General features: G+C 43.9%; 1 protein-coding gene across 2 annotated transcripts in view; it reads left to right on the forward strand.

Annotated features, from left to right (window-relative positions):
• The window catches only part of TNR (tenascin R), a 413177-nt gene that overhangs the window by 371663 nt on the left and 23233 nt on the right, over positions 1–18281 (forward strand). For both annotated transcript variants that reach the window (XM_083157271.1, XM_083157272.1), the window contains exons 16-21: positions 8506–8636; positions 10141–10273; positions 10600–10751; positions 11377–11473; positions 14824–14985; positions 16994–17157. In XM_083157271.1, the coding sequence (XP_083013397.1) occupies positions 8506–8636; positions 10141–10273; positions 10600–10751; positions 11377–11473; positions 14824–14985; positions 16994–17157 (839 nt within the window). The remainder of the gene's footprint in view (positions 1–8505; positions 8637–10140; positions 10274–10599; positions 10752–11376; positions 11474–14823; positions 14986–16993; positions 17158–18281) is intronic.

Consider the following 18281-nt stretch of genomic DNA (forward strand, 5'->3'; position numbering starts at 1 on the left):
ACACACACACACACACAAAATCCTATATAACCTTATATAAAATATATATTTCTGTTCAGAAATATAGATAGATAGATAGATAGATAGATAGATAGATAGATAGATAGATAGATAGATAGATAGATAGATAGATAGAGATAATATTTCAGAACTCAGCCACAGAAGCGATATTGTTCGCTTTTAAATGACTAATTTAAACTTCTAGGAGGAGGAGAGGTGCCCTCTTGGAAGCAGGAGCCCGGCAGCAGATTACTCCATTGCCTCCCAGAGTTCTGCCTCTGCATAGGTCACAGCATCCTGCAGTGGGGGGGAGGAGCCAAGGTGACACTATTAGAGAAGCGGGTGGAATGCAGGAGAGTGACTCCCCAGATTAGCTTCTGGAGAGTAGGCGAGGAACAGCTAGATAAGTCTGCCGTCACCTAAGTGCCTACACTTTCCACTGCGGTGACATGATTTCACCAGGGCCTGGACTGCATCTACTGACTTATAACAATGTTCAGGGGCATGCTGGAGATGTCCTCTAATTGTGTGAGTCTGTGCACCTTTGTTGTTCTGCTGTTTGGCACCGCTGCCTACTGTATGTGACGTCTCTGTGCATTGTTCCCTGTATTCAATGTATCTTTTATAGGGAAAATTTTTTTGTGGAGCATGATTTGTAAGCCAAAGTTAAAAATAAACCTCACTTATGCAAGAGAGTTTCCCCTTTATCTTGTGCCACAGGAGGGTCTTTTGTGATTTACAGATGGTCTGTGACAATTTGTGAACCCTGGGCTTTTACAAGCTGTTGAGATATGCGTGCCTCAAAGACAATAAGGCACTGCAGGAGTCGCTCACTGTTATAAAGCTATCATCAGGCAACTGAGCAGCAGCTCAACAGCGCCATCTGCTGCCTGCCAGGCTTCTAGTCAGGTCTAATGACAAATTTTGCAGTTTTGGCAAGGGACCAGAAGACTGGGATATAACATCTGACACTATGTAAACAGCTCTTGGAATTATTAGTTGTAAAATAAATATAATTCTTCACATGTGGGCGAAGGAAGAACACTCAGTGCTCAGCACAAAAACTATGTCTCCTCAGCACTTATACAGTCCACATAGATGGGGGTGTCAGGTTGTAGGTGGGGGAGCAAGATACCTTTTTAAAAACAAAAATGGAGTGTCTGCGCTGTTTTTATATATCAATTTGCACCATGGATGAAGTCACTTCACATACACAGTTTTTATCAGTTTCTAAATATTTATTTTCATTTATTTGTATAAAAAGTATTTATCATATAAAATACAATACAATTTTATAGGCGGCCACCTACAGATATATAAAACAGTATTACAGCGATTGCATAACCGTTTTTTGTGTCATGCAATCGATATATAAACAGATATCATATACACAAATATATAAAAAACTTTGTTTCACATAGAAAATTATATATACATATGTAAAATTAATTACATATATATATAGAGAAAAATTGGTAAAAAATCTTTGGTACTTGTTTCCTATCTGGGCGCCCACTAAGTTAATTGAGCACCATGCTATTCTCCGTAGTGAAATCTGATCGCATCGCATCGTACACATACACGATATTGAACGATGCGATGCGATGCGATGCGATCCGATTCGATTTCCCATAGGAAACAATGTTAAATGGCTCAATTTAGCCAAATTATCATAGGAACAATAGTAAATGGGCCAAAAACACCCCTGAACATTGAAATGTCCCCCCAAAAGTAGTTGACGCCACCCCGCCATCAACGTGAACCCGAAGCGTGGCGAGCGCAGCGAGCCCGCGAGGGGCGGCGGTACGCGTCCTCCGACCTTTTCATGCCCTACTATCCACTAGGGCGTGGAGTGAGAATAGAATAGTGTGGCGAGCGCAGCGAGCCACCGAGCCCGAAGCGTGGCGAGCGCAGCGAGCCCCGCGAGGGGACGCGGATACCTTCACAGGTAAACGCGTCCCTTTGCGGGCTTCCCAGGTGTCCGCGTCGCCATGGACACCTGGGAAGCCCGCGAGGGGACGCGTATAACTGTGAAGGTATCCGCGTCCCCTCGCGGGGCTCGCTGCGCTCGCCACGCTTCGGGCTCGGTGGCTCGCTGCGCTCGCCACACTATTCTATTCTCACTCCACGCCCTAGTGGATAGTAGGGCATGAAAAGGTCGGAGGACGCGTACCGCCGCCCCTCGCGGGCTCGCTGCGCTCGCCACGCTTCGGGTTCACGTTGATGGCGGGGTGGCGTCAACTACTTTTGGGGGGACATTTCAATGTTCAGGGGTGTTTTTGGCCCATTTACTATTGTTCCTATGATAATTTGGCTAAATTGAGCCATTTAACATTGTTTCCTATGGGAAATCGGATCGCATCGCATCGCATCGCATCGCATCGTTCAATATCGTGTATGTGTACGATGCGATGCGATCCGATTTCAGTACGGTGCCGTACGTAGAAAACCTGGGCGCCCAGATAGGAAACAAGTACCAAATCTTTTTAAATTATAAGAATATACAGTATTATACTTTGTAATTTAAAGCCCTGAGATAGCGAAAGCTGTAGAATCAGTCCATGTATCTAGAATTCTGGACAGAGAGTATACTTTCTGAAGAGAGACTGAACTGAGCGGGTCTTACTTTTCATATAGACCCTATTAGTCTTTAGTTGTAGATACAGTCTTTTCCAATTACAGATGGATTACACGTGAAATATTTGTATGCATAATTTTGTGCCTTTAGTTGACTTAACAGTATATGCCTTTGGAAAAAGTAAATTGCACAGCGGTGCGTCTCTCACCTGCACAGGCTGTGCGTGTATACTTGTCCCGGCAGCGGAATGTCTCGCTGCACACACTGCGCTCAGATGTCTGCGCTAGTCGTGGAGTGTCCCTCCGGTGAGCGGGGTGATCGGGGAGGACACCGCGTGGATGTTGTTAGCTGGCGTCTCACTCACCCGTATAGTTGGAATCCGACAGCTGGCGCTGCTCTCACCTGCGCCGCTGTATCACCTGTTTCTCACCGGAGTTCTCCTGGCAGCTTGGAGGACGTGATGACGTATACCTTGGTCTTTGAAAAAGCCCTCTGATAGGGCGAAACGCATTAGAGGTTCACCCAGCCTACAACCTTCAATTTAGAAGACAAACTATTGCCTGGATCCTGTTATATCTCCCGTATCTACTATTACCAGCACAATTCTATTGGGAGAAAAACACAGACCAAGGTATACGTCATCACGTCCTCCAAACTGCCAGGAGAACTCCGGTGAGAAACAGGTGATACAGCGGCGCAGGTGAGAGCAGCGCCAGCTGTCGGATTCCAACTATACGGGTGAGTGAGACGCCAGCTAACAACATCCACGCGGTGTCCTCCCCGATCACCCCGCTCACCTTAGGGACACTCCACGACTAGCGCAGACATCTGAGCGCAGTGTGTGCAGCGAGACATTCCGCTGCCGGGACAAGTATACACGCACAGCCTGTGCAGGTGAGAGACGCACCGCTGTGCAATTTACTTTTTCCAAAGGCATATACTGTTAAGTCAACTAAAGGCACAAGATTATGCATACAAATATTTCACGTGTAATCCATCTGTAATTGGAAAAGACTGTATCTACAACTAAAGACTAATAGGGTCTATATGAAAAGTAAGACCCGCTCAGTTCAGTCTCTCTTCAGAAAGTATACTCTCTGTCCAGAATTCTAGATACATGGACTGATTCTACAGCTTTCGCTATCTCAGGGCTATAAATTACAAAGTATAATACTGTATATTCTTATAATTTAAAAAGATTTTTTACCAATTTGTCTCTATATATATATGTAATTAATTTTACATATGTATATATAATTTTCTATGTGAAACAAAGTTTTTTATATATTTGTGTATATGATATCTGTTTATATATCGATTGCATGACACAAAAAACGGTTATGCAATCGCTGTAATACTGTTTTATATATCTGTAGGTGGCCGCCTATAAAATTGTATTGTATTTTATATGATAAATACTTTTTATACAAATAAATGAAAATAAATATTTAGAAACTGATAAAAACTGTGTATGTGAAGTGACTTCATCCATGGTGCAAATTGATATATAAAAACAGCGCAGACACTCCATTTTTGTTTTTAAATTGTCTTTATTCGTATCTGTCTAGAACCTGTACCCTAAAAAGTCGGGCAATAGACAGACCAGGTGTATCCACACTGATACACATGGGAGAACTGCAAGCTAAAATATAGATTGACTAGATTTCAAATTACTATAAGTCAAATAATCATTTTTTCGGTAATTGATACCAACTAGCGCCCAATCTTCCACTAATTTAGTGGTCCCCCTTTTTTTTTGTGTGTTAAGATACCTTTTATGCAAGTTTTGAACCACTTTATTTTAATTATTTTCCCGCCAGATGTAATAAAAATCACATCCAGGGACAGGCTCTGTAGTGGGAGTCCACCCCTGCGATGTATAAAGTAAAGTGATCATATCAACAGTCTCTATACAGCACATAAGAAGTTAACGGGGAGGGATCTGGAGGATCCACTCACAGCTCTCACTCTGTCTAGGGATGTGCATGGAGGCCATTCACTCTTACAGGCATTGGCATGCGCAGCACATTTTATTAGAGTGTGCACTCCTGGATGGGCATGTTTAAGTGCACGTTATGCCTGGCAGAGCCCTCGTTACATGTTACGCCAGACAGAGCCCCCATTGCATGCTATGCCAGGCAGCGCTCTGGTTACATGTTATGCCAAGCAGAGGCCACTTATACACACACATTACACCAGGAAGAGCCCCATTAAACACATTACGCCAGACAAAGTCACCAATTCACCAGACGGAGCCCCGTAATACACATTACGCCAGGCAGAGCCCTTCTTATACTCATTAGTACTAATGAGATACCCACCCCCACCCTCTTATATATCCTCCTTACAGCAGCAGCCTTGGAGGAACAAGGGAGAGGCAGGAGGTGGTGGCGTACTTGATGGGGGAACGGAGCTGAGCTGTGACACTCAATGAACATTTTTTACAGTTATTATTTTGACCAGCTCTAGATTTAAAATATGGTGGATCGTTTTGTGCTAAATAATGTCAAGGGCTTCATGAATGACACAATTCTCTATAGAGCGATCTAGAACACTCAGAGAACAAAAATCTGTTTCTCTCCTGAATTATGCAGGGTTTTCGGCAAACCAGGGGAATTGTAGAACTGTCAGAATTCATAATACCTTGTAATGGGCCAAAAAAGTTCTACTGCTCCAGCAAAGGAATAGCTCATGCACATGGAAAATACACCTCTGAGAAATCAGGCCGCCACCGCTGAGATACACACTATTACAGCGGTTCTAAGACATTCAATGTACCGTAGCACATTGCTTTTCATTGCGACGGCAATAAGGCAGTTATGAGATGGGCTCCTATCAGATCATTCTATTCCAATGCGTGGGAGATAAAATGATCAATTGGGCAATTATTAAAAGCCCAATTTGATGTAGGGAATTTTTAAAGTACGCAAAATAAAATGATGACATGAATCAGGATTATTCCAGCAGCGGCGGCCGGATCCGGAACTGGACAGCGAAAAGATTGTTGCAAATGCAGAAGACAATATTTTCACTGCTCTGTGCCAACTCCTGCCAGGTTCCTGACACATAACAGAATAAATCGTCAATATATATAGATATGCTGATGGCAAGTGACATTTAATCTTCCTTGATTGACACTTAAATGACATGTGAACATACATATATCCCAACTGCTACTTGATTGTGCTATCCCAAGCGTGGCATGGCATTGGAGTTAAATGGAAGCAAATCGCTGCGGCTTTGGTTGGCAGTTACTAAAGGTGCCCATACACATTACAATTATTGTATACAATATTGTATACAATATCGCAACTCATCCGATCTCTGTTTTGCGATGACATCAGATGAGATGAGATCTAGTACAAAAAGTATGTGCAGCACGTACTTTTTGTACTAGATCTCATCTCATCTGATGTCATCGCAAAACCAAGATCGGATGAGATGCGATATTGTATACAATATTGTATACAATAATTGTAACGTGTATGGGCACCTTAACATTATTATGATATATTTTTAAATACAGATGTGTTAGTATATTGCTGCAAAGTGACTGCAGAGAAAACATCGCAAACAGTGGCTGCCATATTTTTGCCAATCATTTTTATTGCCACCCCCTTAGGTATGCATGAACAAAATTTTAATTCTGTTTCTGGTAATAATTTTTTTTTTTTAATTAAACTATTTACAGGAATATGTTTAGAGAATCAAATAAGAATGCATTAAGCCCCATACACACAGGGCAGCCGAGAGGGGGGGAGGGGGGGGGAGAGCAGGTACTAATTACCCGGTCTCGGGCTTGCTGCAGGGGCCCTGGTCCGACCCCTCCCTTCCCCCTCCATCCCTCCCAGGCAGAAGCAGCAGCACACACCTTCAGCATGTGCTGTGCTGAAAGCAGGCTCAGCATGTGTGTCTCACTGACAGCATGATAGCTCATGCTGAGCCTGCTGTCAGCACAGCACATGCTGTAGGTGTGTCCTGCTGCTGAGTTTAGAGTTTTTAGAGTTTTCTTTCACCCCTGTAAACATGTTGGGGGTGTGGCCTAAGCGAGGGAGGTGTCCACATCTCCCACACTTAGGCCACTCCCCCAAAATTTTACCGGGGCCCGGTTACTCTCGGCTGCCCTGCGTACACATGGGGTGAAGGGAGCCCCTTGATGAGCGATGTGCAGAAGCACAGCTCACTCAGCACACATCGCTGCCCACATGCGATGCACCTGCAATATTTATATGCGATCTTAGTACAAACAGTACATGCACTGCATATCTGAGTGGGTGATGGTGATGCATGGGACGATGCATCGTCAACGCGGCGGGGTGAACACACGGAGGGATCCGTGCTTACTTTCTAAGTGATCTAGACAAAGCAATTAGAAGAGAGCACTAAATCTTAACGAGTGTGCCCCTCTGATCCAATCTGTACGTACTGTATGTTATTAAGAGGTGTTTCACTGTAGAGCATATTTCAATATTTACCAGAAGTGCATGGAAAATATTCTATTGGCCTTATGGCCCCCATACATTACAGGTTTATTGGGGAATGGACTGGAGAATATTAAACATACTTAAAAATCCCGATTCCTTGATCCTAACCAAAAATCGGCAAATCGTGTCATTTGTAACATGTTCACAGTAATTTCCTGATTCCTTGACGGAATGAAGATCATAGCTGGCCGCTGATTGTGATCTGGTTGGTGGATCGGCTGTGCAGGCGGGTTGAGGAATTTGGTCAGTGATGTATGGGGGCCTTTAGAGAAGGTTTAGAACCTTCTAGTGTACAAACCATGAAAGTAAGGTACAGATGAAGCCACCTTCATCTATGCTGCCTATAACTCTTGTCCCGACAACTCGTCGCAGCGTGCCTAGACGCACAGCGATGCAATAAGTCTCACAGCATGGCGTTACCAGTGAGTGCAATACCAGCGATCATCCACCAGATGTCGCTTTTTAAAATCACCATTGCGCATGCAAGCTTTTTGGGTGGCTTGTTTTACTAGAAATGATTAAAGTGCAATTAGCTGTCAACTGCCACCACCATGGTTCGTGCATATTCTACAAGTTTAAGTTGACAGATGTAAAACACTATAGAGGCACTTTAAACCCAGCTAAGAAGAAGAGTATTGCTAGACTCAGGCAATCCTCAATATGATACACTATGTTATAATATTATACTAAAGTGTACATGTAAACACAATGGGGTTTATTTGCTAAGATGGAAGTCATATTGAAGATGGAATGTTGCTGTGGACAACCAATCAGATGCTATCTATTATCTTCTAGAAGGTGCTAAATAAATAAGTAGATTCTGATTGGTTGCTATATGCAACATCCCATCTTAAAATAGAACTCCCATTTTAGTAAATTAATGCCAAGGACTGCCTTTTCTGTAGGTGTGCCGTCAACAGAATATATACATGTATTGTACATTTAAAAGTATCCCTGAAGCTTTATTAAAATATAAAAAAAATGATATTGCATTAATATTTATATCTTTAGTTTCATTAATGTAATACTGCTTTCACATTGCAGAAATGGGTAATGACACGGTATTCTTAAATGGGACTTTAAAACGGGTCTGAGCCTTGAGACCTTTCACATTGCAGGTGAAAACCGTTTTAAAAATCATTTAATACAGTACCATTCAAACATTCAACCCGTTTAACCCCCAAGGGACACGTTTCAAGCCATTGAAATAGAGCTGTTCAAACTGCCAAAAAACCGTCTTTAAAACGTGTAGGACTCTGCTTTTTAACCGTGTTGAAATACCGGTTAACTTTAACCGGTAAATCAACTCTGGCACTTTCACATTGCAGCCTTAAACGTTTTAAAATGGAAAAAAAACGGCAATATACCGTTTTAAAAGTGCGATATGAAAGGGGTATTAAATAGACCTACTGTAATAATTGTCCCCTTTTTATTTTGCATTAGATTTGGATCCCCCCACAAACTTGACAGCCACAGAGGTGACCAGAACAAGTGCCCTGGTGTCATGGGTGCCGCCTGTTTCTGCCATTGAAAACTACATTCTTACATACAAATCTACTAACGGCACCAGAAAGGTGAGTGTCCACAGGGCCAGATGCACTAAGCTTCAAAAGTGATAAAATGGAGAGTGATAAACAGCCAGCCAATCATGTCCTACCTGCCCTGCCACAGGCTGTGTTTGAAAAATGTCAGAGCAGGAGCTGATTGGCTGGCTGTATATCACTCTCCATTTGATCACTTTTGAAGCTTAGAGTATCTGGCCCATAATGACTGCATGTAGGACATTCAGTAATCATCACTTTCTGGGAATAGGAATATAGCATCTTGATGAGTTACTCTCCTCCTGAGCTGGTGATAATAGAACAGCTATTACAAAGGTACAGATATAACTTAGCCAATAGGTTAATAAACTAAGTTGTGCAAACGGTTGTGGATTTATAAATCTACAGTGTCAGTAGGTCGACAGCAAAATGCTGACGTGGGTTTGACACATTTTTTTTAGGTGTCAATGTCGACACCTGCTAACATGGGCCCTCAATTACTTTAACGCTACTCTAGCATGGCTCGCTTTGCTTATCATGCTTCGAGTACGATGCCTCGCGTTATATTCTCCCTTTATGATGACATGGACGGTGAAGTATAAGAAAGTCTAAAATATTTTTTTAAATTTGAAAAATCATGTCGACTTTTTGATTGTCAACCTGACCCTGTCGGGCTTGTTGTCAGTCTATTGACTGTCTATCCAGACACTGTAGAGATCAGCCGGATACCGCGCATTGCCAGTGATAATCCGTGTCATGCAATATCTAACACTGTTAATTGAAAACTAAAGATGTATGAAGCAGTGGTCAAGGGAGTAAGGTGAAGTTGCCCATGGCAACCAGTCAGCCACTCCATATCATTTTATAGAATGCACTTAATAAACATACCCTTGAATATGACCCATTCCATTAGGTACAAAATGCTCTGTTCCTGGACTTCCCTGCCAGTGGTAGTTACAGAGGTTGGACTCCGGCACAGTCCAAAATTCAAAGAGGGGGGTCACATCAACTGTCAATGAGTCCAGGACAGTGATGTTTGGGGTGGCATTAGGTGTTGCTCCCCTTTTTGAATATTGGACTGTGCTTCAGCCTAACCTCTGCAACTGGGAAGTCCAGAAACAGAGCATTTTGTACCTAATGGAATGGGCCATGTTGGAGGGTATGCCTAAATGTTACTTCAAAGCTCATTAGTTGCCACGGGCAACTTCCCTACTGGATCACTACACTTTTTACTGCTTCATACATCTGTCTCAAAAATATATTAGAGATCTAGTGGAGACATTGCCTACAGCAACTAAACAGCACCTAGTTATCATTTATCACATATATCCTACCTACTGTATAACATGAGCACTACGGAAGAAGCTGATTGTTACTACGGGCAACTTGTCCTCTTTAGAAACAGTGATAGACTTTCTTTTTGAAACATTCCAACTCTCAGTCAGTCAGGACGTTCTGTCTGAGTTCCGGATGACAGAGCAGTGGGTATAGATATATTACACTGACACTGTACCATTCACCTGTCTTTTATTGTAAGGAACTGATTGTTGATGCCGAAGACTCCTGGATCCGCTTGGAGGGTCTGCTAGAGAGCACTGAATACAATGTCACCATACTGTCGGTACAGGATGGAGAGAGAAGTACCATCGCTCACACAGCGTTCACCACAGGTCAGTGTACCTCACTGGCACAAAGGCTTCATCGTCTGTTTGACGTATACACATGAGAGCCAGCCATTGGCACAGTTCTTCTTACCCCTACTCCTTCTGTATAGGTAGGCAGCAGTAGGTGGGCTGTGTTTATGAGAGGTAATGGGGGCGTCTTCTGAGCATTGCTCCCCATGGCCATGATTACATGAGTATTTCTTAGCATTTCTGAGTGCAATTCTCACTTATGTTCATGGAGGTTTGTTATGCCTTATATTATGTAATGGAACGTGTAACAGGACATTGTACAATATATCTGAAGACTTATCCCAGCCTATATCTCTGCTCAGGTGGAAGAGTGTTCTCCCACCCCCAGGACTGTGCGCAGCACTTACTGAATGGCGACACACAGAACGGAGTGTACACCCTCTACCTTAATGACGACCAGAGTCAGAATGTGCCAGTGTTCTGCGACATGACCACTGATGGAGGAGGCTGGATTGTGAGTAGACACTAGAATGACCTGCAACAGGGGTGGCCAAACCGGTCCTCGAGATCTACCAAAGGTTCACGTTTCAAAAATCACCCAGCGGGTGCACAGCTGCAGTCATTACTAACTGTCACATTTTCAAACATGCTGCATTCATTCCTACTATAGATCCACAGGTTGCCTGAGACACGAACTATTTAGCCACCCCTGACCTGTAAAATACCAGATTATCCACTGAGGCCTGGGTTCTTGCTCAATCTACACAGAAACTGGCTCTCATTATCTAAAATATGTGGTACCACTGCTTTGTTTCTATGAAAATAGGTACCGGTCCTGGGAAATATAAAACTAAATACAAGATTTGTTCCATACTACCGGTATGAGCGAATGTTCAGATTATTAGTTAATTAATTTCTTAATCATTTCAATAATTTCAGTGATTTCTGTTTCTCAAACTCCAGTAGTTATAAGATTTAAAAATATATTGTGTACCAGTGAGTACGTGCTGCACTGTGAGGTATTACTCGTCTGGAAGATACCTCACTATGGTGATCAGAAGCATCTGTTCATAATACTACTCTGTGTTGTATGTAATTATGTCACCCCTGTCCGATCTGACATCTCCTTCTTCTTGTAGGTGTTTCAGAGACGTCAAAATGGCCTGACAGATTTTTTCCGAAAGTGGGCAGACTATCGTGTTGGTTTTGGGAACCTCGAGGATGAATTTTGGCTGGGTGAGTCACATCAAAATGATAAATAAAGGCAACACTTTGGGGGGGAGCTGTATGGAACCTTCACAGAGTAATATGGAGATCACTCTTAGGGTGTGCCCAGCATTTCCAGAGACTGTTGGCTACTCCTCTGTGACAGGAGCCTGGTGCTGCAGAAGAATGATGCACTGCAGCACCCAGCTCCTGTCACTGCAGAGGAGCCATCATATTGGTGTCATTCCAGGTGTGGCCTGCACACCCTAGTGACTCCAGTGGGTTCAAGCTATGATTTATTTAGACAATTCTATTAATGAATAGTTAGGAACTGGTTGCTATGGGCCACAACTCATCTTGGGCCAGGTGCACTAAGCTTCAGAAGTGATAAAATTGATAGTGATAAACAGCCAACCAATCAGCTCCTGCCTGACATTTTTGCAAACACAGTCTGTGACATGGCAGGTAGGAGCTGATTGGCTGGTTTTTTATTACTCTCCATTTATCCCTTTTGAGGCTTAGTGCATATGGCCCCTTGTCCTCTTTAGAAAGTTTGATATTTCTCCCCCTATACTATTTTGGACTCTATTATACAATGCCCTGATGGTGAGCTATCGGCACATAGAAGTGCTGATAGCTCATCGTCAGGATATTCAACTAATCTGGTTCACTCGCCGTTTGTCTCCTCACCTGTTCACTGAGGCAAGGTGGAGACGACAAGTGTGACAATTAAAAGGGTGAGGCTCACCACAAAATGCAGAGGACTAGCTGCCTTTGCACATAGAAGTGCTGACAGCTCACCATCAGGGTATTCAACTAATCTGGTTCACTCGCCGTTTGTCTCCTCACCTGTTCCCTGAGGCAAGGTGGAGACGACAAGTGTGACAATTAAAAGGGTGAGGCTCACCACAAAATGCAGCGGACTAGCTGCCTTTGCACATAGAAGTGCTGACAGCTCACCATCAGGGTATTCAACTAATCTGGTTCACTCGCCGTTTGCCTCCTCGCCTGTTCCCCGAGGCAAGGTGTAAACGGCGAGTGTGGCCATTAAAATGGCCAGGCTTGCAACAAAATGCAGTGGACACATTGCATTTGCCATGAACCTTAACGTTTCAGGGGATCCTCACCGGCCTCTCACGGTGAGGATTCGGCCCTTACATTGAATACCTCGAGGGGGTTGGTCGGCAAGGATCTCCGTACAAACCCCCTCCCTGGCCGCATTGACTACCGCTCAGCGACTGCTTACCTAGGTAGTCTTATTGTATATGAAGATAAAATTAACAAATGTGATTAGTAAAATGAGATATTAAACCTGTACCACATGCTGATCTCCAGGAAAATGGCGCAGGCACCATTTCTCAAGTGATTTTTGTAGTGCTTATGCACAGATATCTTCAAACATGGAGCCCACACCATGAATTTTTGCAGTGCCAATGTAAAAGTAATTATAGTAAATGAAGTGTGTTGTGTGGACCCTCTGGAACCAGGGACACCAATTATAGATATGCCTATGGTTTCTACTGAAATGTACCTACAGTACTGTAGGCAGCCATTTTGGCAGCTGAGTCAACATTCATGAAAATGCAGCCAATGAACTCAACAGGACATGCCACCATAATGTATCTAGCTACCAGTTAATGCTAAGGTCCTAATGCTAAGGTCCTAATGAATAAAACATTGGTTGGCCTATAATAACCAATTAGTTTTGAGGTAGCATTTATTAAAGTCTATAATATTATAGCTAGAAGCTGCTGTGGGCAATTAATCCACTTCTCAATCTTAACACTGCTTGATACATCTACCTCAAATCTCTTTCTTGACAAATCTCTTTTGAAGTCTCTTATTATTTGCACATACACACAGTGGATTTTTTAGACTGAACCAATTTCAAGCCAATCAAATAACTAGGGGTACATTTACTAAAGCTTCTAAACATGAAAAGATAATATCAACAACTTCAGTAAATTTACGCATAGGAATTAGTGACACTGAGGTATGAAGTGGGCTCTGTGAATTACATAACATAAATGTTATAGTTAAACAAGTACTTTGGACATATAGGGGGGTCAGGGGCGTCTTTAGAAAGGAAAAGGCCCGTGTGCAGCCTCCTCAGCCAGGCCCCCTCCTCTCTGCCGGTAACAGCACCGGGAGCAGTAGCTTCTGAACGTCTGGAGGATAAGTATGGGTGCACCCATTATAGATACGCCACTGAGGGGGTTATTCAACTTTTCCCTAATTTCCGATTTTTAGAAATAAGGGTATTTGACTATTCAGTCCCGGCTGCTTTCGCCAGGGAAACAACCCAGGATTCGCGTTTGCAGATCCGGCTGTTTGAAAAGCCGAATCTCTATCCGCGGAAACGGATGCTACATTTTTGAATTAACGTCCGTTTCCGCTGAAAAAGACGTGAATTCGCTTCTACATTTTCTGATTGTCTCTAAAAATCTGGAAAAAAACTGGAAAAATGGAATGCGAAAACCATCTATTCCACCGTTTTTATGCAGAAAATGGGCATTGAATACCTCCATAGTATTAGTAATGAAGATCTCAAGTTTCTACTTCATTGTATATTATAAAGTGAATGATTTTAGAACCTTGGTTATGTAGACTCCATTATTAAAAAGTTTAATGGTGAACCTCCTTATCCTGTTACTGTACCTCCCTTTGTAGGAAGGAGGCACTATAGGAAAGTGGCAAGCCGGAGCTGTTTTGGTGGCCCCAGGGGGCTGGCACAATATTAGGTCAGCAAGGTTCCTCAGCACCAGGGACAGAATCAGCTGTAATTACTTTCTGTTTTTGGAAGCTGGCAAGAAGCATAAGATGGCTGTGATTACTATTCTGCAGGGAGATGCTCCGTCACATAAGCCTTAATAACAGTAATACCATTTTTATTATTCTTAGAGATTTATATGCTACAATTACATTTCTGCTAGTATGAGTATATGTCTGGGGTTTAGTGTTCTCCTAATCAATGCAATATACTATGGCCCTTATTCAGATCTGATCGCAGTACAAATTTGTTCTTAAATGGGCAAAACCATGTGCACTGCAGTTGGGGTAGATGTAACATGTGCAGAGAGAGTTACTGTAGATTTGTGTGATTTATTTTGGTTCTGTGCAGGGTAAATACTGGCTGCATTATTTTTACACTGCAATTTAGATTTCAGTTTCAACACACCCCACCCACATTTAACTCTCTCTGCACATGTTACATCTGCCCCACCTGCAGCGCACATGGTTTTGCCCATTTTGAGAACAAGTTTGTACTGCGATCAGATCTGAATAAGGGCCACTATGCAGGAACACACAGGTAAGGACGGTCATACGGATATGTGTACTATGGTATAAAGCATGCTTATTCGGTGTTACTACATCCACAGGGCTGGATACACTTCATCAGTTGACGTCTCAGGGCCGATACGAGCTGAGAATTGACATGCGTGATGGACAGGAGGCCGTGTATGCATATTACAACAAGTTTTATGTGGGGGACCCTCGGAGCATGTACAAACTGCGCATTGGGGACTACAACGGGACTTCAGGTATAGAATATAGATGTTTTATTGGAGCTCAGCCTGATACATGGGGTTTTCTATAAGGGCAGGGCAGTAAAGAGCCTGGCCGGGCCAGGGTACTTTTCAGGGGGTGTGGTTTTATCACAGAAGGAGTGGCCAAGCACCCTTAGAAGAGAATACAGGAAAAACAGTACTTTAGGCACCTCCCTGGCCACACTGCAGCCCAGCACACAGCAGCATGTGATGGGCTGAGAAGAGCTGCTGCAGCTGTTGGTGCTAGATAACACATAAGGGCACAGGGTCCTCTTTGGCCACTGGGCCAGACCGCCCATCTGGCACTTCTGGCAAATGCTGATGACCCAATCCGACCACTCAGAGAGATGCAGTGTACTGTACTCAAAACCTCACCTCAGGTTGGTACCAATTGCCACTTACCACTGATGGAAAAAATGTTTTCTCTTATCAGAGCCGCAGTTTTGCTAGCCATAATTGTAGCCCCATCGCCCGGTGGGGTCATCTCTTTGGCCACACAGCACAGATATGTTGGCGGGAGGTAATGCACGGCACACTACACAATGGAGGTTATTCTAGTTTAATCGGTCCCCTGTGCGTTCGCACGGTGGACTGATTTTTAGCACATGCGCTTGGTGAGATCAGGTACGGTGAACTGCATGTTCCCTGGGCAGGGGGGTGGAGTAGCGGAGGAGGCAGAGCACATGAGAACGCCCAGCATTTTATGGGCAGTACCGTGAAAATGCTGGGCATTCCAATGCAAATGACGCGGGTGTGGGGGGCGGGCAGCTGACATCAGCGGACGACAGCTGCCCACCCGCTTCCTGCACAGAGCGCTCGAAAATGTAAGACACCATAGAGGGGTCTTACATCTGCGAGCGCTGGAGAAATCATTCGAAATTCGCAGCATTGCATGTGGACCAGAATAAGGTCCAATGTGCTCGTCACTATGCAATACCTTCTGCTGATCTGATAAACGCTTCCACAGAGCAATTATCTGTTCCTGTGCACCGGTACACACTGAGCAATTTCTAAGGGATCAGGAGGTCGGGAACAAAATACAGCATGCAGCATATCAGACCCTGACCTCCTGATCTGGTTATTACAGGAGCATTTGAAACCGTATTGTGTATTGGCTAATGCTCCTACAAGCACACTATCCTGGTTAAATACTGTATGTGTGCCCAGTGGCGTAAGTTCGTTCCAGTTGCCCGGAGGCAAGATATATTTTGGTGTCCCCCCACACACACACACACACACACACACACACACAACCCTATATAACCTTATATAAAATATAGATTTCCGTTCAAAAATATAGATGATAGATACAGATGGGTCATGGCTCATCTTTGCAGAGGATGGCGATGCCAGCCGCCATCCCCCGCCAGCCGCCATCTGTATAGCGAGAAGGGGACACGCGCACACGAGAGGCGCGCGCGTCCCGCTTCCAGCGCTTCCCCCGGGTCACCGCCGGCTTGTCGGCGGTCACCCGGGGTCCCCGCCACCTGCCCTCACCCCCCATAACCCTGTCTGTCTCCCTGAAGCGGAGACGGACAGGGTTCCCGTCGCCCCGCCGACGGAGATTGAGACGCACGTGCGCGTGAGACGGATGGCGAGCCGGGTTGCTGGCAGATCGCCAGCGGTGACGTTCTGGTGATTCGCCAGCAAAGAAGAGCCCGGCCCCATCTGTAGATAGAGAACAGGTACATATTTCAGAACTCAGCCATAGAAACAATATTGTTGTCTTTTAAATAACTGATTTAAACTTCCAGGGGGAGGAGAGGTGCCCCCTAGAGAGCAGGAGCCCAGCGGCAGATGACTCCATTGCCTCCCAGAGTTCTGCCTCTGTGTGTGCCTGTTGTATGTGTCCTATGTAATACATGCATTATATACACGCACAGACACAAATCCTGCATTGGCCCCTGTAATGTGCACCCTGAATCTACAAAAAGGAACATTTGTGTGCATAGAACTACTGCTGAAATACTAAATATATGCATTAATATTGTGTTTCCTGAAGGGGATTCACTTACTTACCACCAGGGGCGCCCATTCTCTACCAAGGACAGAGACAATGATGTTGCTGTAACAAACTGCGCCTCGTCGTATAAAGGAGCCTGGTGGTATAAGAATTGTCACCGCACTAACCTGAATGGGAAATATGGAGAGTCCCGGCACAGCCAGGTAAGAAGCAGCGGGACTTGTTATTTTGCTAATAATAGAAAAATAAGTAGATTATGGGGCAGATGTATTACGCTTGGTAAAGTGATTAAGTGGAAGGTGATAATGCACCAGCTGTGTTTGAAAAATGACAATGAGGAGTTGATTGACTGGTGCGTTATCGCCTTCCACTCTATCACCACTTTTTCTAAAGCTGTGTAAACTTGCTGATGTGGTTCTAACAGTTACTTTCTTTTCCGTCAGGTACTATTATATGCATCAGGTTTACATCGCAAGAAATAAGTGTAGCATAGTAGTAAAGAGTAAATGCAAACGTCTTAGTACCCTGTTTATACGGGTTGGGATCGTTTGGTCTACAGCAAGTTGGTCGACAATCATTAGGTCGAAACCGTTAGGTCGACATGGGAAACGGTCTACATGGTTCTAGGTCGACATGGGACAAGGTCGACATGGGTCTAGGTCCACAGGCCAATAGGTTGACACAAGCATTGGGTCGATAGTAAAAAGGTCAACATGGGGTTTTTCACTGTTTTTTTACCTGAATGTCAATACTGTCGACATGGACACAGTTTACAGTGCACCACATCCCCTCGCTTCCCTCGCAATGCTTCGGGCAAAGGTGCCCCGCTACGCTCGGCACACTATTTTATTCTTCCACCACACCCTAGTGGATGGTAGGGCATGAAATACCGCCTGTTGGCACATGGCGGCTCAAAAAAACAGTGAAAAACCCCATGTCGACCTTTTGACTGTTGACATAATGCTTGTGTCGACCTAATGACCTGTCAACCTAAACACATGTCGACCTAGATCCATGTCGACCTAGACCCATGTCGACCTTGACCCATTGTCGACCAACTTGCTGTAGACCCAATGACTGTATCCCATTTATACTCTATACAATAATATAATGAAGTGCCAAATACAAAAAAGAGAATAGTGTCTTATCAGGTTCCAATAGAATCTCAATGCTTATTAATAAACGAAGAATAAAAAAATTAAACTACATTAAGAGAGATGAAATACAAAATTTCTGTTAAATGTCTTAAATATCCTTCCCTGTTGTAGTTTAAATGGGAATGCCAACAAAGTAATGCAAATAGTTGGCCACAACATTGTATAATATA

Source organism: Crinia signifera, chromosome 8 (genome assembly GCF_055691185.1).
Source record: "Crinia signifera chromosome 8, ASM5569118v1, whole genome shotgun sequence".
Classification (NCBI taxonomy): domain Eukaryota; kingdom Metazoa; phylum Chordata; class Amphibia; order Anura; family Myobatrachidae; genus Crinia; species Crinia signifera.